Below are 18,074 nucleotides of genomic sequence, written 5' to 3'. Positions count from 1 at the left end.
CATGGCAAAAAAACATTGATAAATAGCAGGGGCATCGATAGGATTGGATTCTATAATAGTCTACACACAAGAACTTTAACCGAATGAAACCGAAAGGTTAGTCGCGTCTTTAAGAGTGCGCCTCACACACACCAGCTCCGTTGAACATTGTATTTTTCGTGTTTAAGAGCTAAAACAAGTTGATTAGAGAGTCACATTTGAAATGTCGGGTAGTCTAAATTATAGCCTATAGTGCGTGCGTCTCAGAGGAAGAGATTTTGGAGAGAGAGAGAAGATTTAACCTAGGTGATGATTATTTGTGTCTGGTGGTAATTAGACTTGAGTATAGATACCTACGAATTGTTTTGAATAAAAAAAGATAAGACAACAAATGAAATGTGACCCTGCAAGGCGAAACCAGTCGTTTTGGTAAAATTTACAAAATTAAGTTATTGTACTCACACGAACGGCCATAAACTAAACTTTCCAATAATGTGCATATCGAGGGTATTACAAATAGTATTGGGTATTGGATAGTCGCCGACCCTCATTAGATGTGGATATTTGGAGGTTAGGATAGCCTTCAAGAAACAAGGTTATCGCAGTTGCTGTGAGACATACGGCCCTTCTCCAGTCTCTCTCAAAATCAAAACACACCCAATTCACGCTTGGACTTTTCGATTATGTTTCTACATGTTGGGACTGATGGACACTGAACTCTGGGGGTTATTTGAACGTTCGTTGTGAAGTGGTTTACTGTAAAAGGAGCGTCGGATATCCCGCCTGTCTTTGCACAATTATAGGGCCATGATAATGCATGCGCTAGCCTAGAGTCTAGAGAAAGAAGACTAAATAAATATGCAGACATGTTATGTGCAATTCAACAACTGCACGCATGACATATAAGATATATTCCTAGCCTACATTATTGTGTAGTAAATTGAGTTTATCCAACCTGCTGGCAAGCCAAAATGCGTTGCATGGCGTACATGGCTTTATCATTGTCCTCTAAAATGCAATATAAGCAACTTGAATATATCACACACCCAGTTTGAACACCCTGATGGACACTGAACTCTGGGGGTTATTTGAACGTTCACTGAAGTGGTTTAGGCTACTGGAGCAAGAATTCCGCCCGTCTTTGCGCAATTGGCCATTGATTGACGGCCATTAATGAATTAATATAGGTGGCCTGCACGCACAGAGTTTGTTTGATGCAAGGAGTTTCCGACCGTTTTCCCCTGAGAGCTTAGAGAATAAAATGAGGAGAGCTACCTGTGTTTTACATATAATGTGTAACATTTATTCACATGGCCAGTTCAAAATCACCTAAGGTTTTGACTGAAATGTGTGCCGATATCAATTATTGGGAAAAACATTGTTTGGAGTGGATGGTGGGTGGATTGTTGATGTAGTTGCAGGTGCAGATGACATGACTACAGCTCATCCATGCATGTAGGATGTTGGAATTTGATAGGATACAGGAACTGAGATAAATTGAAAATGAGGATTGGTAATGTCGGAATAGCGGTACTAAAAAAAGTCGGAGTAGGGGCATGGCTAAATAGAGGCATGTCGTAATAACGGTATGTCGTAATAGAGGGTTGTCGTAATAACGGGATGTCGTAATAAAGAGTGAACCCCCTCCCCAATCCCAGACTTTCACATTAGTGGATTTTATCGTTCGTTCTTATGACACAGTTCGCCAAGATTCGTTCTGAATCGTTCGTTCAGTCGCATTTCCAATACAACCAGAGCCCTAGACATTCTCTGATACAACGTAGTTCAGCGGTGAATCATGGAATGCAGGTTCTCAACTCCTCGTTCACAAACGATCATGCAAACGGTCAACACAACACTGTAGTTGTAGCTGCAACTTCATGATTATGTGTACTTTTAGACAAAACAGCAGTAGCTAATGTGTTCATTCACCTTGACATTAAATTGACATATTGAAGGTAAATAGAGTAGACTACGGCTAGATCAGTTAATTTCTTTAAAAAAAAAATGTGTTCATTCATAAAGGAACAAAGACCCAGTATGCCAACAAACATGTTTAAAGGCTTGGCAGAAAGATTGTATTGATGAAAAGGTTTTAAGTCCCCATTTTGCCTAGGCTACAGAGCCATAATCACTCTGGGCTAGCCAAGAACAAGTGACTGACTGAACGAGAAGAACGACAAACCGAAGTCAAACAGGTGGGGGGTCTTTGCGTGAGAACGAATGAATGAATGAACGAACGAACGAGACAGATTGAAGAGACATTCAATTATTTTATTAACCTGGCATGACCGAAAATACAAAGACAGCATGCATTTACCATTAGACAGATATTTAAATATAAATGCAAATATTGAAATGTAAAAATGGTATTGTTAATGTAAACCCATTATCGTTATTTTTTTATGGTATGATCTCTCGCAAGCCCATTTGTTTTTTTTTCTCATGGAAACGGTTGCTATGCTTTCCTGCCCCTCTTTGGCTAATTCAATGAGAACGTTTTAGAAACAACACAGACAACAGCATAGGCTTGGTTTGGCTCTCGCCCTAGGAAGCTGATTCACAGCAGCACCAGGTCAGATTCAGCGACGAACGAAAGAACGGGAAAGGCAAATCAGTTCAGGGCGTTCATTTCATAGACCCGTTCGAACGAACTGATTCGTTCGCAACCGACCCACCACTATTTCACATTGCATGTTTGTTTGAAATGGATGCAAAACAGCCTAGGCTATTGCTGAATGTCTATAGAGGGACGAATGAAGCTGTCCTCCCGACCAGGCAACCCCATGTATTCTAAGTAAATACACACATATCTGTGTTTATAGCCTACTATATTTTAAGCAGGTGAGGCATGGAAAAGCAGTTTTAGAAAAAATTGTTTTGCCATGGAGAACGACGGCCTGTGGGTCATGAAGGGCAGTTATCTGGATGTGCGGTGGCCTTACCCACGTAAAAACAGAGTGAAATAACATTTTGTACTATAGAAACATTATCATTGGAATGTATTATTCTAGCTATATAAATAGCATAGTGCATGGAAATAACACCTATTTGAAGTAGGCCTGTTATTGTCACATATTGTGTTAGTGTAGGCTACATAGCTTAAACTGTAGGCTATGTTTAAACTGTATTTCGAGTTTAATGCGGTATGTCGACTTTAAAGTCGGCACGTCGAGATTAATGCACGGATTGCTGCGTACGCACTTTCATACATCTGAATTTTTTTGTGCGTGCGTGTAAGTAACAGAGGTCATAATTCGTCCACCGCTCACGGCCCTCGAACCTGCCACCTCGACACACACTGGCATGGGAGTCGAACGCTCTAACCACTGAGCTAATAGCCCAGGCTCCCTATTCAGTGGTTAGAAGCGTTCTTAAGGTTAGGGCTGTGAGGATTTACACGGGCAACTAGCATGCTAGCTCAGTTCACCTCTGTTACATGCGCTACTTTCCAGGGTTTTGCGTACGCAATGTTTTAGTAAGAATCCTACTCTCAAGTCTTTGTACATGAGGCCAACTTGTACATCAACTTGACTAAAGGAGCAATATAACTGGACTGCACTTTGAATCTATGTTGGACAAGCGGAGAACAATGGTCTGATTTGACAATAAAAACTTTCAACATCTTAAGCCAGTCTCAGAGTCTGTGTATACTTAATCTGACAGGGTGGTGTACATTTTTTTGCAATTGACTGATCCCATGCCCCACCTCGGTCAAATTACTGGAGTTGGCTGGAATTGCATGTTATCAGAAGTGCTAGCATTATGACCAAGACATGAGGCCTTTCCCTTTTGTCTATCGACTTATGACCTCTTACCGCCGATTTAAAGGATAATCCTGGTATTTAGCACTTTGAATCCCTTTTATTGTGTTACATGCTCCAAATGTAAAGCACTTTGAGCTGCATTCTGTGTATAAAAGGTAGCCTGGGTGCCATTCCGAACTTAGTCCCGCCCACAACGTTTGAGGTCGGGAAGTTCGGTCTGGCATTGATCAATAGTGGCGCGAGTATGCTCGCCCAAATACTGGCGGGCCAATCAAATTGTCAGGGCGGGCTTTATACGATGATGGACAGATGCTCAACAGTAACGTAATCCACCACGTCACCAAAGAGCGCTTAGGTTGAATTCGTTTACAACAACGATGGCTGCCGCTGGAGAATTGAGATGTGTAGATTCTGCTATCAGGTCTGTTCTAGAAGATATCGACAGCGAATTAATTTTAAAAGAGGAACAGAGTAACGGGATCAAGGCATTTGTTGATAAGAAAGATGTTTTTTGCCGAAGGAACTGAAATGGGCATCACGGCGATGCAACTCGGCGTGCTCGACGAGGTGGATATAGCCAGCGGTCGTTGCCAGGTCCTTTTTTGAAGCCCGGAATCCTGGCTGCTGAACAACAAGTGGAGGGACATGCTAGGCTCCGATGTTTTTCAAGCCAACGTAATGGGTATCGTCATGGACGAAGTTCATCTAACTTACAAATGGTAAGAGAGTCTAACTGTCTGACTTAGTAAATAACTCCCAATGTCGTGATCTGAATCCCATGTTGTAAACATAGTAGCCTAGGTATCGTTGTACGTTCGCTAACTCAGACTTGGTACAATCATAACGTTAGTGTGATTGTAGCGAACTAGCTGTTAAAACATTCTAATGTAGGTTACTGTTTTATTTCTATCAGTGGTCAGGCTGCAAAAGGGCAGAAGGCATTTGGGTGTTGCTTTATGTACTCAAGCACCATACCCATATTGGTAGGCTAGTCACTGTACCCCTTATAAGTGATGTATTCTTTTTAGATGTCAGTACAGTCATTAAAAAGTACTAAATGATACTACTCATAATTTCTTATTTTTACTGTTACTTATTGGTTGCTTTTTGTACTGCTATATATTCCAGGTACACCTGTGCTGACATTGACCGCTTCTGCTGATCGGGAATCCAGAGCCAGGGTTATGAAACAGCTTCAGATGGACAATCCAATAAATTTGGCCCTGAGCCCAAACAGAACAAACATCAGAGTGGGTCTGATTAAAGTACCTGGCCATACACTGGAGTGCCTACACTGGATTGTGAGGGATGTTAGTACAAAGCTTGACCCAGCAGTTAAGACGGTACTTTAATGGAGTCACTAGTTGTCTGCGGAAAGCTTTGTACTGCCATTTTGAGGAACACACCACATCTGTTGATCTAGGACATCTGTGCTGCACTCACTGCCATTCTGTTTGTTCTTGTGAACCTGAAGGTTGTGGGGAGCTAATCCCCAAATATGAACACTTTCAAGGGGAGGTTTCATCACACCACAAACACAGAATAGTCACACCTAAGGGCACACTTTTGATCAGGGAACTGTTACAAACTTACAGGAGTAGTTTACTTCAGGACCATAAAAACATACCACTTTACACAGTCGACACAGCCTGCACTGGTTTTGGAGATGAACTCATTGATCAGTTTTAGAACAGTGCACACAGATATTTGACCTGGACTTCATTATCCATAATCTCCCTACATACAAGCTGGAACATGCAAAAGAGATACTATGAATTATGCATGAGGTTTTTGATGACATCGAACAGAGTCAAACTAATTTGTTTGATGACTGTTGTTCAGGATGACCGTGTTCAGGTTGACATGGATTACACTGGTTACTTTGACGAGGATGAGGATGATAAGATACAATCATCCCCAAGTAACTTGGAATCAGGCTTGTCAATGTTGAAGATCTCAGGCTAGCTTCAAATTCAGGCTCAAATTTGTAGCTTCAGGGTCCTGTTGTTGTGCAAATTCCTTTTTTTTTACCTCTGTTACATTAATATTTTTGAATAAAATTAAAATGGTTTATACTTCTCTACTGGTTGGTGATGTTTCTGCATTTAAAGACAAACAATAAGACATGTCAATAAAGATTTTTAATATCTACACATAATAGGTAATGTTTGAAGATATACGCTGAACTTTGAACATACAACCAATAAGAAAACACAAAAATGTTTTCAAGAATGTGGATACTACTAAACTATTATATGAAAACAATTAATTACATTGTCATTTACGAAAACAATATTTACAAATTACCATCACCATTTACATTTCACATTTACTTAATTATTTAAATAGGCACATTTTGCCAGTCCATTATTTTCTCCTGGTAATTCAGCTTTGCCAATACGTTTCTCTTGAAATTCGGGAATGCATGAGACTGCCTGCCTGGGTGATTTTTGTTGGGAAAGTTGTGTCTCCCTGAAAACGTTTACCAGTGTTAAAACGTCCTGTTCTCGGGCCACATGATGAATGCCAGCCGGCCTTGTCAGCTCCAGCTCTGTGTCCGTTTTGTCCATTAGCTCTTTGACGATGCCAATGGACCTACTGATTCTGGCTGCTGACATTTCTGACATGTTTGGTCCCAATCCTCATAAATTATTTGAGAAAATTGTTTAGGTGTTCCAGGTGGAGGTCAAGTGGATGGAAAATGGGTGACAACCTGAAATATAAGTGAACACATCAGTGTGAAGAATTACAGTATAGCCTAATAAGTATAACGTGCATTGACAATACATTGGAAAATACAGACTGTTAAATATGGTGACACCAGATGCAATTGCTGAGCAGGTCAGAGAAGCACTGCCCACCCCCCACAGAGGTGCAGAGCACAGAAGTGGGGGTTGGATAACATGCTAGTCCATTACAAAATTAAGTTTCTACATATTGACAAAGTGACAGAGGCCAACTTACACATCAGGTACAAGTTTATCCTGGTAACATTTGCTCACACTACACTGAAATTCGGGCTGGCTTCCAGAATACTAGGCATGTCAAAATATGACTAGATGATTTAATCATAGATAGATTTCACGGAAATGAGGAGTGTGGGAATGCACAGTGTTTATCACATTGGACAATAATCACGACTCACTATTAACTCATGTGAAACGTGGCAATCGAGGTTATTCTCATAGTCATATCATAAGAAGTAGAAATGTATTAACAAGCTTACCTCTGTAATGCTTCTTCGCGTTTTTGTACCGGTTGGAGTTGACGGATTGGGGCAGAACTTCTTCAGAGTCCGGGGCGTCTCTGATGCCTCAGATGAACACGGTTCTTCAGGCTGGTCTCCTTCGTCTTCTGTCCATTTTTTAAACACGGGCATGTCGCGTTCCAACCGTGTTATAAAGTTCTGACAGGACCGACAAATGCGATGCGATTTGTTTGCAGTGTTGTGGAGTTGTAATCCTAAACGGATAACTTGATCGTATATGCATTCACCTTTACTGTTTCTCTCAAAAATGAGGTTCGTGTGTTGAAGAACTCCGTGTATCCTTACATTATTTTTACACCTGCGAAAATCGCTCACATTTTCTTCTTCTAGCGTGCAGTTGAGTTCTGTTGACATCAACTATGCGTCGCTTAACATACGTCACACACTCCGTTGCTCTGATTGGTTGTAGGTCTATCCAATTGAGTGCAGAGGCATTTTTTTTCCTGGTTCGTTTGAAACACGCCCCATAATCACAGCTCTATGGAGCAGTATCAGACTCAAATTCTGACTAGAATTGAGTATGACTACGTCAGGCTATATAAAAGGTGCTATACAAATAAAATGTATTATTATTATATTTTCTGGTTTGTTTTGGATGAACTAGAGTGGTGGACACCGACATTTTGACGATGGGTCCCGTCTCGACTTTCTGACTCGTTTGAATCGCCTTTGACTGACTGACTGGCTGGCTATGGGCATGCACAAACATGTCCTTAAAACAACCCTTAACATTCATTTTTAAAACTGCAACTCACTGAGTCTGAAGTACCAAACCATTGGTGATACAGTTTTTTGCAAATCTTCAGGACTTTGCCCCAGAAGATCTTCCTAGGCCAAATTCTGTGTAACTGATAAATCTTGCCTTCTCCCGGGGCCAAGAACAACACCATCCTGCTCTTGAGGTGCCGAAGGCGAATTTGTCATTTGGATGAATGCAGATTATCAAAATAGCTGCAGACACGCTCCATTTCAAAGTTACAGTTTCTGGCCATGGCTGGAAGACTTTTCATGAGGAATTTGTTTATGAATTGTGATGCACCATATCGAGGGTCACAAATCATGTGCTTCAACTGATCATTACTGGACTCAAACGACTTTGACAGAAGACACCAGGTGCGTCAGTTGATGGGCATCATGGACATCGTCTTGGTCATCATTTCCTTGTTGAGCTGCAATGACCCACTAGTCCGATGACCCTCTGCTCTCTGACAACCCATTGTTCCAACCATTGGGGGGGGACAATGGGAACAATGGAAACATACGTCAGCTGATGGACATTGAATGTGCCATATAATTCTGCCATGGATATGACGAATTTGCCCAGATCTATGAGTGGAATTTCTATATTTTCCTGAACAAGGGTGTTAATGCTCAGGAGAAAGAGGAACTTCAGAAACCTTAATGGAAGGTCTCTGTCTCTCTCACGCAAACACACAGTCAGACATAAACTGGTAATACGTGAGACAAGAGAAAACTGCCACTCTAAAGCCTTCCAGTACTTCCTTTGCAAAAGAGACCTTGGTGGTCTGGCCATGTCAAGTGGACTTGTGATTGATAGAAGTTGCTGATCAATGGAATTGGAATACTGCACCCAATGTACCAGGGCATATTGTGATTGGGTGAATCAAGCCAAGGATTAACAGTATAACCTGTCACTCCAAGCAGTCGCCACTATATTGGCCCCATTGTCATGGACAACTGCCTTCGCCTTTTCAAAGGGTTACATTTGGCAGTCGTCTTCTCCAGCCAGTCCACAATTTTTTGCCCGATGACAATTTTTCGACGATGGCGAGCGGCCTTGCTTAATTTTTCAGAAGCCCTGAAAAGGGCTGTTGCGGGCTCTTCCTGCCCCCATCCCGCGGTCAGGTCTCCTGCTCCCATCCCTTCCGGGACGTGCAATTCCATACTTTTTCCATACTCAAATTTCCAAACTTCTCGGTAGATTTTTCTGACCATATTCTCGACACTGTGACCACTTCTGGTTTGGGATAACTCGGTGAAAACAAAGGTATGGACACCGGAAGTGAATTAAAAAATGACACTTAATATTCATCCATTTAGCTGGGTAATTTTTAGTTGTATCTTGACAATGGGGACTGACAGTTAAGCTACACAACAGTAGGAATCGTTCATTATGACCTGAGTGATTAGTACTCCAAATTAAATAGTCTGGAAACAAATATTTCTCCATACCCTTGTTTCTTTTTTCCCCCATACCTATCCAGACCTAGCCTGGCGAGCCAGACCCACATTAACATGTAGGGTCTGGACACTCACCGTTCGCAGTGCTCAGTCCGAGGGGCGGGATAATCAGTTGTCTTTCAAATATCCTCTGCACGCAATAGGACAGCGGCAGCGCTATGAGTCCCATGCGTTTCCCACCAGCGGAGCTAGTTGGCTAGTTCAAACGTTTGCCAATTTAATAAAAGCTTAACTCGTGTCACACTGTTCGCCAACAGCAACATCCATCTTATTTGTTTTCAAGTAGTAGGGAATTCAAGCCAAACCGTTGCAACTCTGCCATCAATCATTATGTTAAGCCCACCTAACGACTCTATACACGATTTCATTGGCCCGTCGAAGTTTCGGTTTCTGGAGCTCACAAGCCAACGGAGAGTTGCTAGACTAGCGGGCGCGTCTAGATTTCTAGGCTAATCCAGACCTGGAAATTACTAAAAATCAAATTCCATAGTTCCAAATTCAAAGTTCCATAGCAGGAGCCCTGTGTGCAGGTGGTGTCTGGTCCTGTATGTCCATGGCCTTATGTTGTTCGTCAGTTTCCTCCACATTTTCAACTGTGTCCACATTTGGATTTTGGGATGTTTCAATTTGCTTAAGGAGCTAACTAAAAATTCATTACGAGTAATTAAATAAAGTGTTATTAATAGATGAATGAAATTATTGAAAATGAAAAACATGTAATTTTGAGGACACATCTCATTAAAAAAGTCATGCAGTTGGTATTTGGCAAACCACAAAATATATTTTAGGCTATGTAATGTTGGGAAGGCTATCCATGTGTTATGTAGGCCTATTCATGTTATTGACAATTAGGCCTACTTTTCAGTGTAGTTGTTGAACTAGCTTGAATGTTCATTAGAATTATTAGACCCATATGTTTTCACAGTAAATATAAATTCCTAAAGCCAGTATATGCAAACTATCCAATACACGTGTGAAACTGATGCCCACCTTTTTATAACGCCCATAATGTCTCCAGATTTTACGTCTGTTGTTGTAGGTGTTTAAAACTTTCACTACATTAGCAACATTAGACCAAAAACCTTCTGCTGACCAGCGATCACAACCTCTTAGACTGACTGATGGTGTCATACGCTTCACTGATGTCCTTGATGGCTGATATTTGCTGGTTAGCTATCCTTAAAGCACTTGTATAGTTGATAGCATTCTGGTGTATCCTGATTGATTAGGATATTTGAGTCAATGTTTTGTCCAAGTACCCCAAATGATTTATTCTTACCATTAAAGCACACATCAATCAATGTAAATCCCACACCTCAGTTAAAAATGAGAGTGCAGGTAAAATACTGGAGTATAAATATAGGTATACATAGGTTAGTGAAAAACCTTGAAAGTGTTGTCTTTCAATACGACAAAGGTAATGTGTAGGCATCACCAAAAAAATTCTAGAAAAAGCACATCCATTAATGCTCATCTCAATAAATTAAATTTATTCAACACCAACAATAACAAACAAAAAAACAAAAAACAACCAACCATCAGGTTCAGCCCCTCAAGGACGAAGTCCTCCTCTTCCTCCTCCTCACAAAAGGAAAATAAATAATGTTACTCAGTTTTGCACATAGAATTACGGCTCCTACACACAGCTGCGTGCGTTGCGTTGCTGAAGACGCATCCCATTCACTTTACATGGGCTCACGTCATCCGTTGCCGAACTGAGTTGTGGGTCCATTGCATCGCGTTTCTCACGTTGAGAAGTTCAGCTGTTGCTGCACCGACAGACGGCACCGGCCAATCAAATTACGGTTATACTTCAAGTCATTTGCATGGCTACCGTCGGAAACACCCACTGGCATGCGTTGATGGAACGCAACTGTGTGTAGGAACTGTTACCAAAGCAATTCAATAATTAATAATTTGATGGAAATCATTTGCAGAAATTCTAGCTCACGTAAGACATATTGCCATAACAAATGAGCAGATTTGGAACAAATTACTTTCACATAATGTGTCGTGACCTGTACAAAAGTACACAACAACCCCACATGTGACACGTCGTCTATCATTACCCAGGTGTGGCTTGTTTTGTTGAAATGTCGCTGAATCATGATTTGCCAAGCTTACCTGGCAGCAGGTGGAAGCTATTCCGCGGTGTCAGTCGCTCAAGCTCCACGCTGGCATCCCGCAGCTCCACTCCCCTGTTCTACACAGCCAGAGGCTGAAAATTCAACAACTCTAACTAACCAAACCAGGAGGAAACCTTCAGCAGAGCACAACAGCATCATATGTGCACAAACAACTATGAGGTTAGACTTACTCCACAGAGCACACCAGCATCATTATGTACATAAACGACTATGAGGTTAGACTTACTCCACAGAGCACACCAGCATCATTATGTACTTAAACTATGAGGTTAGACTTACTCCACAGAGCACACCAGCATCATTATGTACATAAACAACTATGAGGTTAGACTTACTCCACAGAGCACACCAGCATCATTTGTACATAAAAAACTATGAGGTTAGACTTACTCCACAGAGCACACCAGCATCATTATGTACATAAACGACTATGAGGTTAGACTTACTCCACAGAGCACACCAGCATCATTATGTACATAAACAACTATGAGGTTAGACTTACTCCACAGAGCACACCAGCATCATATGTACATAAACAACTATGAGGTTAGACTTACTCCACAGAGCACACCAGCATATGTACATAAACAACTATGAGGTTAGACTTACTCCACAGAGCACACCAGCATCATTATGTACATAAACAACTATGAGGTTAGACTTACTCCACAGAGCACACCAGCATATACAACTATGAGGTTAGACTTACTCCACAGAGCACACCAGCATCATTATGTACATAAACAACTATGAGGTTAGACTTACTCCACAGAGCACACCAGCATCATATGTACATAAACAACTATGAGGTTAGACTTACTCCACAGAGCACACCAGCATCATTATGTACATAAACAACTATGAGGTTAGACTTACTCCACAGAGCACACCAGCATCATATGTACATAAACAACTATGAGGTTAGACTTACTCCACAGAGCCGCCTGGTGGTCCTGGACATGGCTCTTCACTCCAGTGGTGGCTGAAGGGGGAAGAGAGGGGTCAGATGGCTTCACTATGAGCGCGAGAGAGGCCGTACCATCAGTGTGGCAAGAGCTGTCTCTAGTGGTCGCTGTAGATGGTCCTGGAGGGGGGGGTAGAAGTGATGGGTGGTGTTGGCTGAAGGGGAGGAGGTGAAAAAGAGGGGTCAGATGGCTTCACTCCAGAGAGCGCCTTCACACTGGAGAGAGGCCGTACCATCAGTGTGGCGCGAGCTTCACTCCAAAGAGCTCATTCACACTGGAGAGAGGCCGTACCATCAGTGTGGCAAGAGCTTCACTCCAAAGAGCTCATTCACACGGGAGGGAGGCCGTACCATCAGTGTTCACTCCACTCCAAAGAGCGCATACACACTGGAGAGAGGCCGTACCATCAGTGTGGCAAGAGCTTCACTCCAGAGAGCTCATTCACACGGGAGAGAGGCCGTACCATCAGTGTTCACTCCACTCCAGAGAGCGCATACACACTGGAGAGAGGCCGTACCATCAGTGTTCACTCCACTCCAGAGAGCGTATACACACTGGAGAGAGGCCGTACCACTGTGATAAGTGTGGCCAGAGCCGTCTGCTCACTCCAGTGGTCGCATGTAGGTAGTCCTGGCTTCACTCCAGAGAGCGCCTTCACACGGGAGAAAGGCCATAGCATCAGTGTGGCAAGAGCTGTTTCTAGTGGTCGCTGTAGGTGGTCCTGTAGAGGACTTGCTGGCTGAGGGGGGGTGTAGAAGTGACTGGTGGTGTTGGCTGAAGGGGGAGGAGGTGAAAGAGAGGGGTTAGGTGGCTTCACTCCAGAGAGCGCATACACACTGGAGAGAGGCCGTACCATCAGTGTGGCAAGAGCTACTGCTCACTCCAGTGGTCGCTGTAGGTGGTCCTGGCTTCACTTTGGAGAGCGCATACATACTGGAGAGAGGCCGTACCATCAGTGAGCGCCACTGAGGGTGGAACAGAGGGGCCGGCAGATCGTCTTCGCCCTCCTCCTCTCCGCGTTCCAGGGCCCCACATTGTTGATTTTAAATTTTAAAGGATGCTGCGGCTGGTCAAGAACTTTATAAAAGCGCTGTGCAGTCCCAGGGTCGTGGCACAGTGCCTCACTGACTGGGGCAAAAAGCCCTCTGCGCCTACAGTGGAAACATATCAAATAAATGTCAGGGAGGTAACTAAAGTGACCACTTACAGGTCATCAACCTAACTCAAGATAAAGTTGAGTTGACGGACGTGATGTAGCCCCCGTTTTTGGCCTGACGGGCCAGCATGTTCTGGCTCTCAGCAATTAACAGACCTGCTTTTCAGGTCCTCTGGGGCCTTGGACTCCTGCAGGTCTCCTATGAAAGATATGTCAAGGTTCATATGTTCAGTGAGGTCTTGAATCAACACATTCTATTAACTTATTTATCTGAGTGAATTACAGACTCCCCTTGTCTGCGTCCCAGATCACGTGACTCATTACAATACATCACAAACCTGCTTTCTTGTCCTTCATCCTCTCTCTGTTGATGGCTGACCACGTCAGCTGCAATGGCCCTCTGGTGCCAGGAGATGGCAAAGATGATCCCGGCCACCGCTTTGGCCGAGAGGTGGATATCCTCACAGCGAGCTTGCCCTCCTGCCATCCTAAAATCGCCCAGCAGTCTCCGGGTCGTGGCGCATAACTCTAACCCTCTAGAGAGCGCATTCACACGGGAGAGAGGCCGTAACATCAGTGTGGCAAGAGCTTCACTCTAGAGAACGCATACACACAATTAGTGTTCCATTTGGACTTAGTCACCCCCAAGCACACTATGTGGATACTGTTTTAGACTTGATTTAGATTTAGTGTTATTTAGTATAATTTGTATTTTAGTACATTCTTTATCTTCTACTGTCCTTATTGCTTAGTTGTGTTTTTTATTTTATATATTTTTATTACTTTTTCTGCTGTTAGTGATGTTGTGAAGTGTGTGTGATGTCTGTATGCTACTGAGACCTTGAATTTCCCCTTGGGGATCAATAAAGTATCTATCTATCTAAAATGATTGCATGCTGGCTTCAGTTACGAAACAGTTTTGTTTCCAGGGTATTTTAAGACGTACTGTGTTAGCGCAGCAGCAGGGACTTTGCCATTTTGAGGAAGCTGACATGACATGGTCAGCCGCCCTCGCGACCTTCTCTGGAATAACATGAAGCACCCAATACACATGGTGAAATAAACTGGCTACTAATCCTCGGCCACCTTCAGATACGTCAAATTTCATATGTTCAGTGAGGTCTTGAATCAACACATTCTGTTATTGGTTATTTATCTGAGTGAATTACAGACTCCCCTTCTCTGAGTCCCAGATCCCATGACTCATCACAAACCTGCTTTCTTGTCCTTCATCCTCTCTCTGTTGATGGCTGACCACGTCAGCTGCAATGGCCCTCTGGTGCCAGGAGATGGCAAAGATGATCCCGGCCACTGCTTTGGCCGAGAGGTGTATATCCTCACGGCGAGCTTGCCCTCCTGCCATCCTAAAATCGGCGAGCAGTCTTCGGGTCGTGGCACATAACTCCGACCCTCTAGAGAGCGCATACATACTGGAGAGAGGCCGTAACATCAGCGTGTTCACTCTGGAGAGCGCATACATACTGGAGAGAGGCCGTAACATCAGTGTGTTCACTCTGGAGAGCGCATACATACTGGAGAGAGGCCGTAACATCAGTGTGTTCACTCTAGAGAGCGCCTTCACACGGGAGAGAGGCCATAGCATCAGTGTGGGAAGAGCTTCACTCTAGAGAGCGCATCCAACTCCTTGTCCCCTTCTTCCAGGGCCCCACACATTTACCTGCGTTGTTCTGTTTGCTGGTGCCTGGACATGGCAACGATGAAGCCACCGCTTTGGCCGAGGGGAAGACACCCTCATGGCAAGCCGCCACTTAAAAACCTGACGAACGTCATTTAGTGTCTTTTTGATGTTGGAGGGGTGAAGCTTGGCCTCCTGCCATGCTTTGACAGCACTGTAATACAAAAAAAAATGGGTAGGACAAGGACAAGGGAGGCTGCAGTGGCTAAAACGCACAGCTGTTATTTGCTTTGAGGAGGGCCTTGTCTTCCCCACCTGACCCTTAACAGTGGCCACTTAACAGCTAGAGTTAAGAAACTGGCACAGCTGTGATGGAAAGGGTGTGCTGCTGAGGAGTCCCGATATACGTGATAACTGCATGAGGATTTTTCACTTTGTTGTACTACTTTTTTGGTCAGAGGGTATTTAGCTTTTTTACAGTTGATTCCATTCTCGCGAAGCCTGCTAGTTCAACCGTAATTTACTGTAGTTGTTCTAGTTAGCATTCAAAAGAGTATTGACATGGAACAATGATTACCAGATCTACTTCATAGGTGTCTTGATAAACAAAATTAATAGCCACTCTACCAGCCAATCAGAAAACAATATTTATTGTCTTTGGGTGATCAGTGAAAATACACTTACCATATCCAGGCTGTAGATCATCATCCCCTGGCCTGGGGCCAGGAATGGGTGGCAAGTCTTCTGAGGTGATGTCCAGGAGGGTGAGACTCTCTCAAGGCCCTCAGTTTTCCCATCACACCAGGTCCACCCTTTTTTCCACCTGAAGTAAATAGAAAAAAAAGTTAATAAAGTAGAAATTGAAAAGAATTTCCTGAAGGAACAGAGCTAACATCAAGCCAAGAATTTCTAGCGTTGTATTGGAGTGGGCTATGTTACAGGGTTGATGATTTGCAGTTACTGAGTGTGCATCGGTAAGTAAAGAATCCAGGCCGAGACTTTTTCACAACTGGTTCTGCTTTATTCTTTCTGCAGATAATGTGTATTGTGTATGTATGTGTGTGTGTGTGGTTCTACAAAGCAAGCACAATAAAGGGAGATATACTTACAAAAAAGGCATAGTAGCCACGCATAGGATGATACACAATCAAATGCTAATATGGAATGCTAATCCAGAATACTATTACATTACATTTGGCTGACGCATTTTTAACCAAAGCGACTAACAACATGGTAACAGTTAAAGGAAAATTCCGGTTTTTAGCACTTTAAGGCCCTTTTCTGGTTTGTTTTGGATGAACTAAAGTGGTGGACACCGAAATTTTGACGATTGGTCCTGTCTCGACTTTTCTGACTCGTTTTGAATCGCCTTTTCACCTCTCAGGGTGGCTGGCAATGGGCATACTGTAGGCTACTCAAACATGTCCTAAAACAACCCTTAACGTTCGTTTTCAAAACTGTGCAACTCACCGAGTGGTTAGTCGAGTTAAAACCGGAAGTTTTAAAGCAAATCTCAACAATTTTAGGACAATTTATTTTATTCTATTACAGTGTGTCCTTGAAGGCAAGGTCACCAGGTAGCCTAGCCATTAACATTAGCAACATCACTACTGCCACTGAATATATTAGCATGCTACACTCTCAGATAGCCTGCTTCACATGAATTGCTATTAGCTTATTCAGCATACCTAGATGTATTTTCCCCTTATAACAACTACACATGTGCTACATTAACTACAAACAATAGCTGCTACGTGTATACGACAGCATGCTAACTCCAGAATGGATTAGCAGCCCTCTAGCCTTTGCTAAATGTAACATAGCATCATTTTAGCTAAAAGTCCTAACAGAACAGCCTGCTCCACGTCTATGAATCGCTATAAGCATAGTCAGCATACCTAGCATATGTATTTTTCCCTTATAACTAAACATATGCTACATGAACTACAAACGTGTATAGGACAACACGGTAACTCCAGAATAGATTAGCAGCCCTCTAGCCTTTGGTATAACATAGCATCATTTTAGCTAAATATCCTAACAGAACAGAACAATTATATAGCTTAACATCTTACAAATAATTTTCTAGTTCAAACATTTATCATACACAGATACTCACAGTTACATGGTCGCTCACATCAACACTGAAAATGCTTTTAACTAGCTTTGCAGAGTAGCCTAACAGCAGCCCACAGCAATCCAACTGCACCATGTGGTCGGTCTCTTCTAAATGAACTTCTAACAGAAATGCCTTGCTTATAAGGAGCAGTACACCAATTGGCCTCAGAGGGCGCTATTTTACAAATGTCCATATATTATTGTGATCTCCACAACAAGTTTGTTAGACTGAATCTATGAATTCAGAACACTTTTAAATGGCCTCAAATCTTACCGGCCGGTCTTTGTGGACAGACGCCATGCGCTTGTCAAGGCGCACAGTAGGCTTCTTGCAGTAGGGGATTCTGAATCCTCATCACTACTCATCACTCTGGTGTTGTTTCATTGTAGTCCTGAATAATCTGGAATGACCTGATCTGAAAATTCATATATTCAGTTAGAGATTTGATTTATATATAAGTATATATATATATATATATATATATATATATATTTAATAAACCAATCAAAAACAATATTTAATATATTCAGTTAGAGATTTAATTTAGTAAACCAATCAAAAACAATATTTCATGTCCACACACTCACTCACTTGGGCGAGCACATTTGTGCAGCTGATTCGATGAAACATATACGCTGATTTGACGATACCAGAGTAAGAAGCCATGGATTTTTTTTTAAATAAACCTCCTGTACACTTACTAAGTTATTGTGTGGAGGCCCTACTCGTACTACTGCAGAAGTATAGTGCTATTTTGAGCATGGTAATTGGTTGAAAAAAATCCTTTTTGATACATTTAGCAGCCTGCCCTTAGCACTTCCACTGTTAGCCTTTT

At 42.6% G+C, this 18,074-nt stretch overlaps 1 protein-coding gene across 2 annotated transcripts; it reads right to left on the bottom strand.

Moving 5' to 3' along the window:
- Positions 1–11,245: 11,245 nt before the first annotated feature.
- LOC143137325 (uncharacterized) lies at positions 11,246–17,648 on the bottom strand. 2 transcript variants are annotated; one of them, XR_012989894.1, is made up of 7 exons: positions 17,513–17,648; positions 15,805–15,943; positions 14,699–15,334; positions 13,823–14,020; positions 13,641–13,683; positions 12,295–13,479; positions 11,246–11,434 (listed from the first exon to the last, which is right to left on the bottom strand). XR_012989894.1 is itself a non-coding variant. In XM_076297578.1 (6 exons), the coding sequence occupies exons 3-6, from the start codon at positions 15,085–15,087 to the stop codon at positions 13,450–13,452; spliced, it is 660 nt and encodes a 219-aa protein (XP_076153693.1). In that variant the 5' UTR covers positions 15,088–15,334; positions 15,805–15,943; positions 17,513–17,648; the 3' UTR covers positions 11,472–13,449. The 2 variants fall into 2 exon arrangements, 1 of the variants encoding a protein (XP_076153693.1); XM_076297578.1 differs by lacking the exon at positions 11,246–11,434 and having other exon boundaries at positions 11,472–13,479.
- Positions 17,649–18,074: the final 426 nt, after the last annotated feature.

This window comes from Alosa pseudoharengus, unplaced genomic scaffold (assembly GCF_046254945.1).
Source record: "Alosa pseudoharengus isolate Yale_2024_CS ecotype anadromous, Long Island Sound unplaced genomic scaffold, YU_APseudo_1.1 YU_APseudo_1.1_scf_1, whole genome shotgun sequence".
Classification (NCBI taxonomy): Eukaryota; Metazoa; Chordata; class Actinopteri; order Clupeiformes; family Clupeidae; genus Alosa; species Alosa pseudoharengus.
The sequence above is the reverse complement of the archived record's forward strand: the minus strand, read 5'-3'. Positions and strand labels throughout refer to the sequence as shown.

Bases quoted from the DNA above. Each gene is read 5' to 3' on its own strand.
- LOC143137325 (XM_076297578.1), bottom strand. From the start codon at position 15,087: ATGCTATGGCCTCTCTCCCGTGTGAAGGCGCTCTCTAGAGTGAACACA. The intron at 14,021-14,698 runs GTTTGTGATGAG...TGCGCTCTCTAG, and splicing joins GATGAAGGACAAGAAAGCAG to AGGGTTAGAGTTATGCGCCA. The intron at 13,480-13,640 runs GTCTGTTAATTG...TTTCCACTGTAG, and splicing joins CCAGAGGACCTGAAAAGCAG to GCGCAGAGGGCTTTTTGCCC.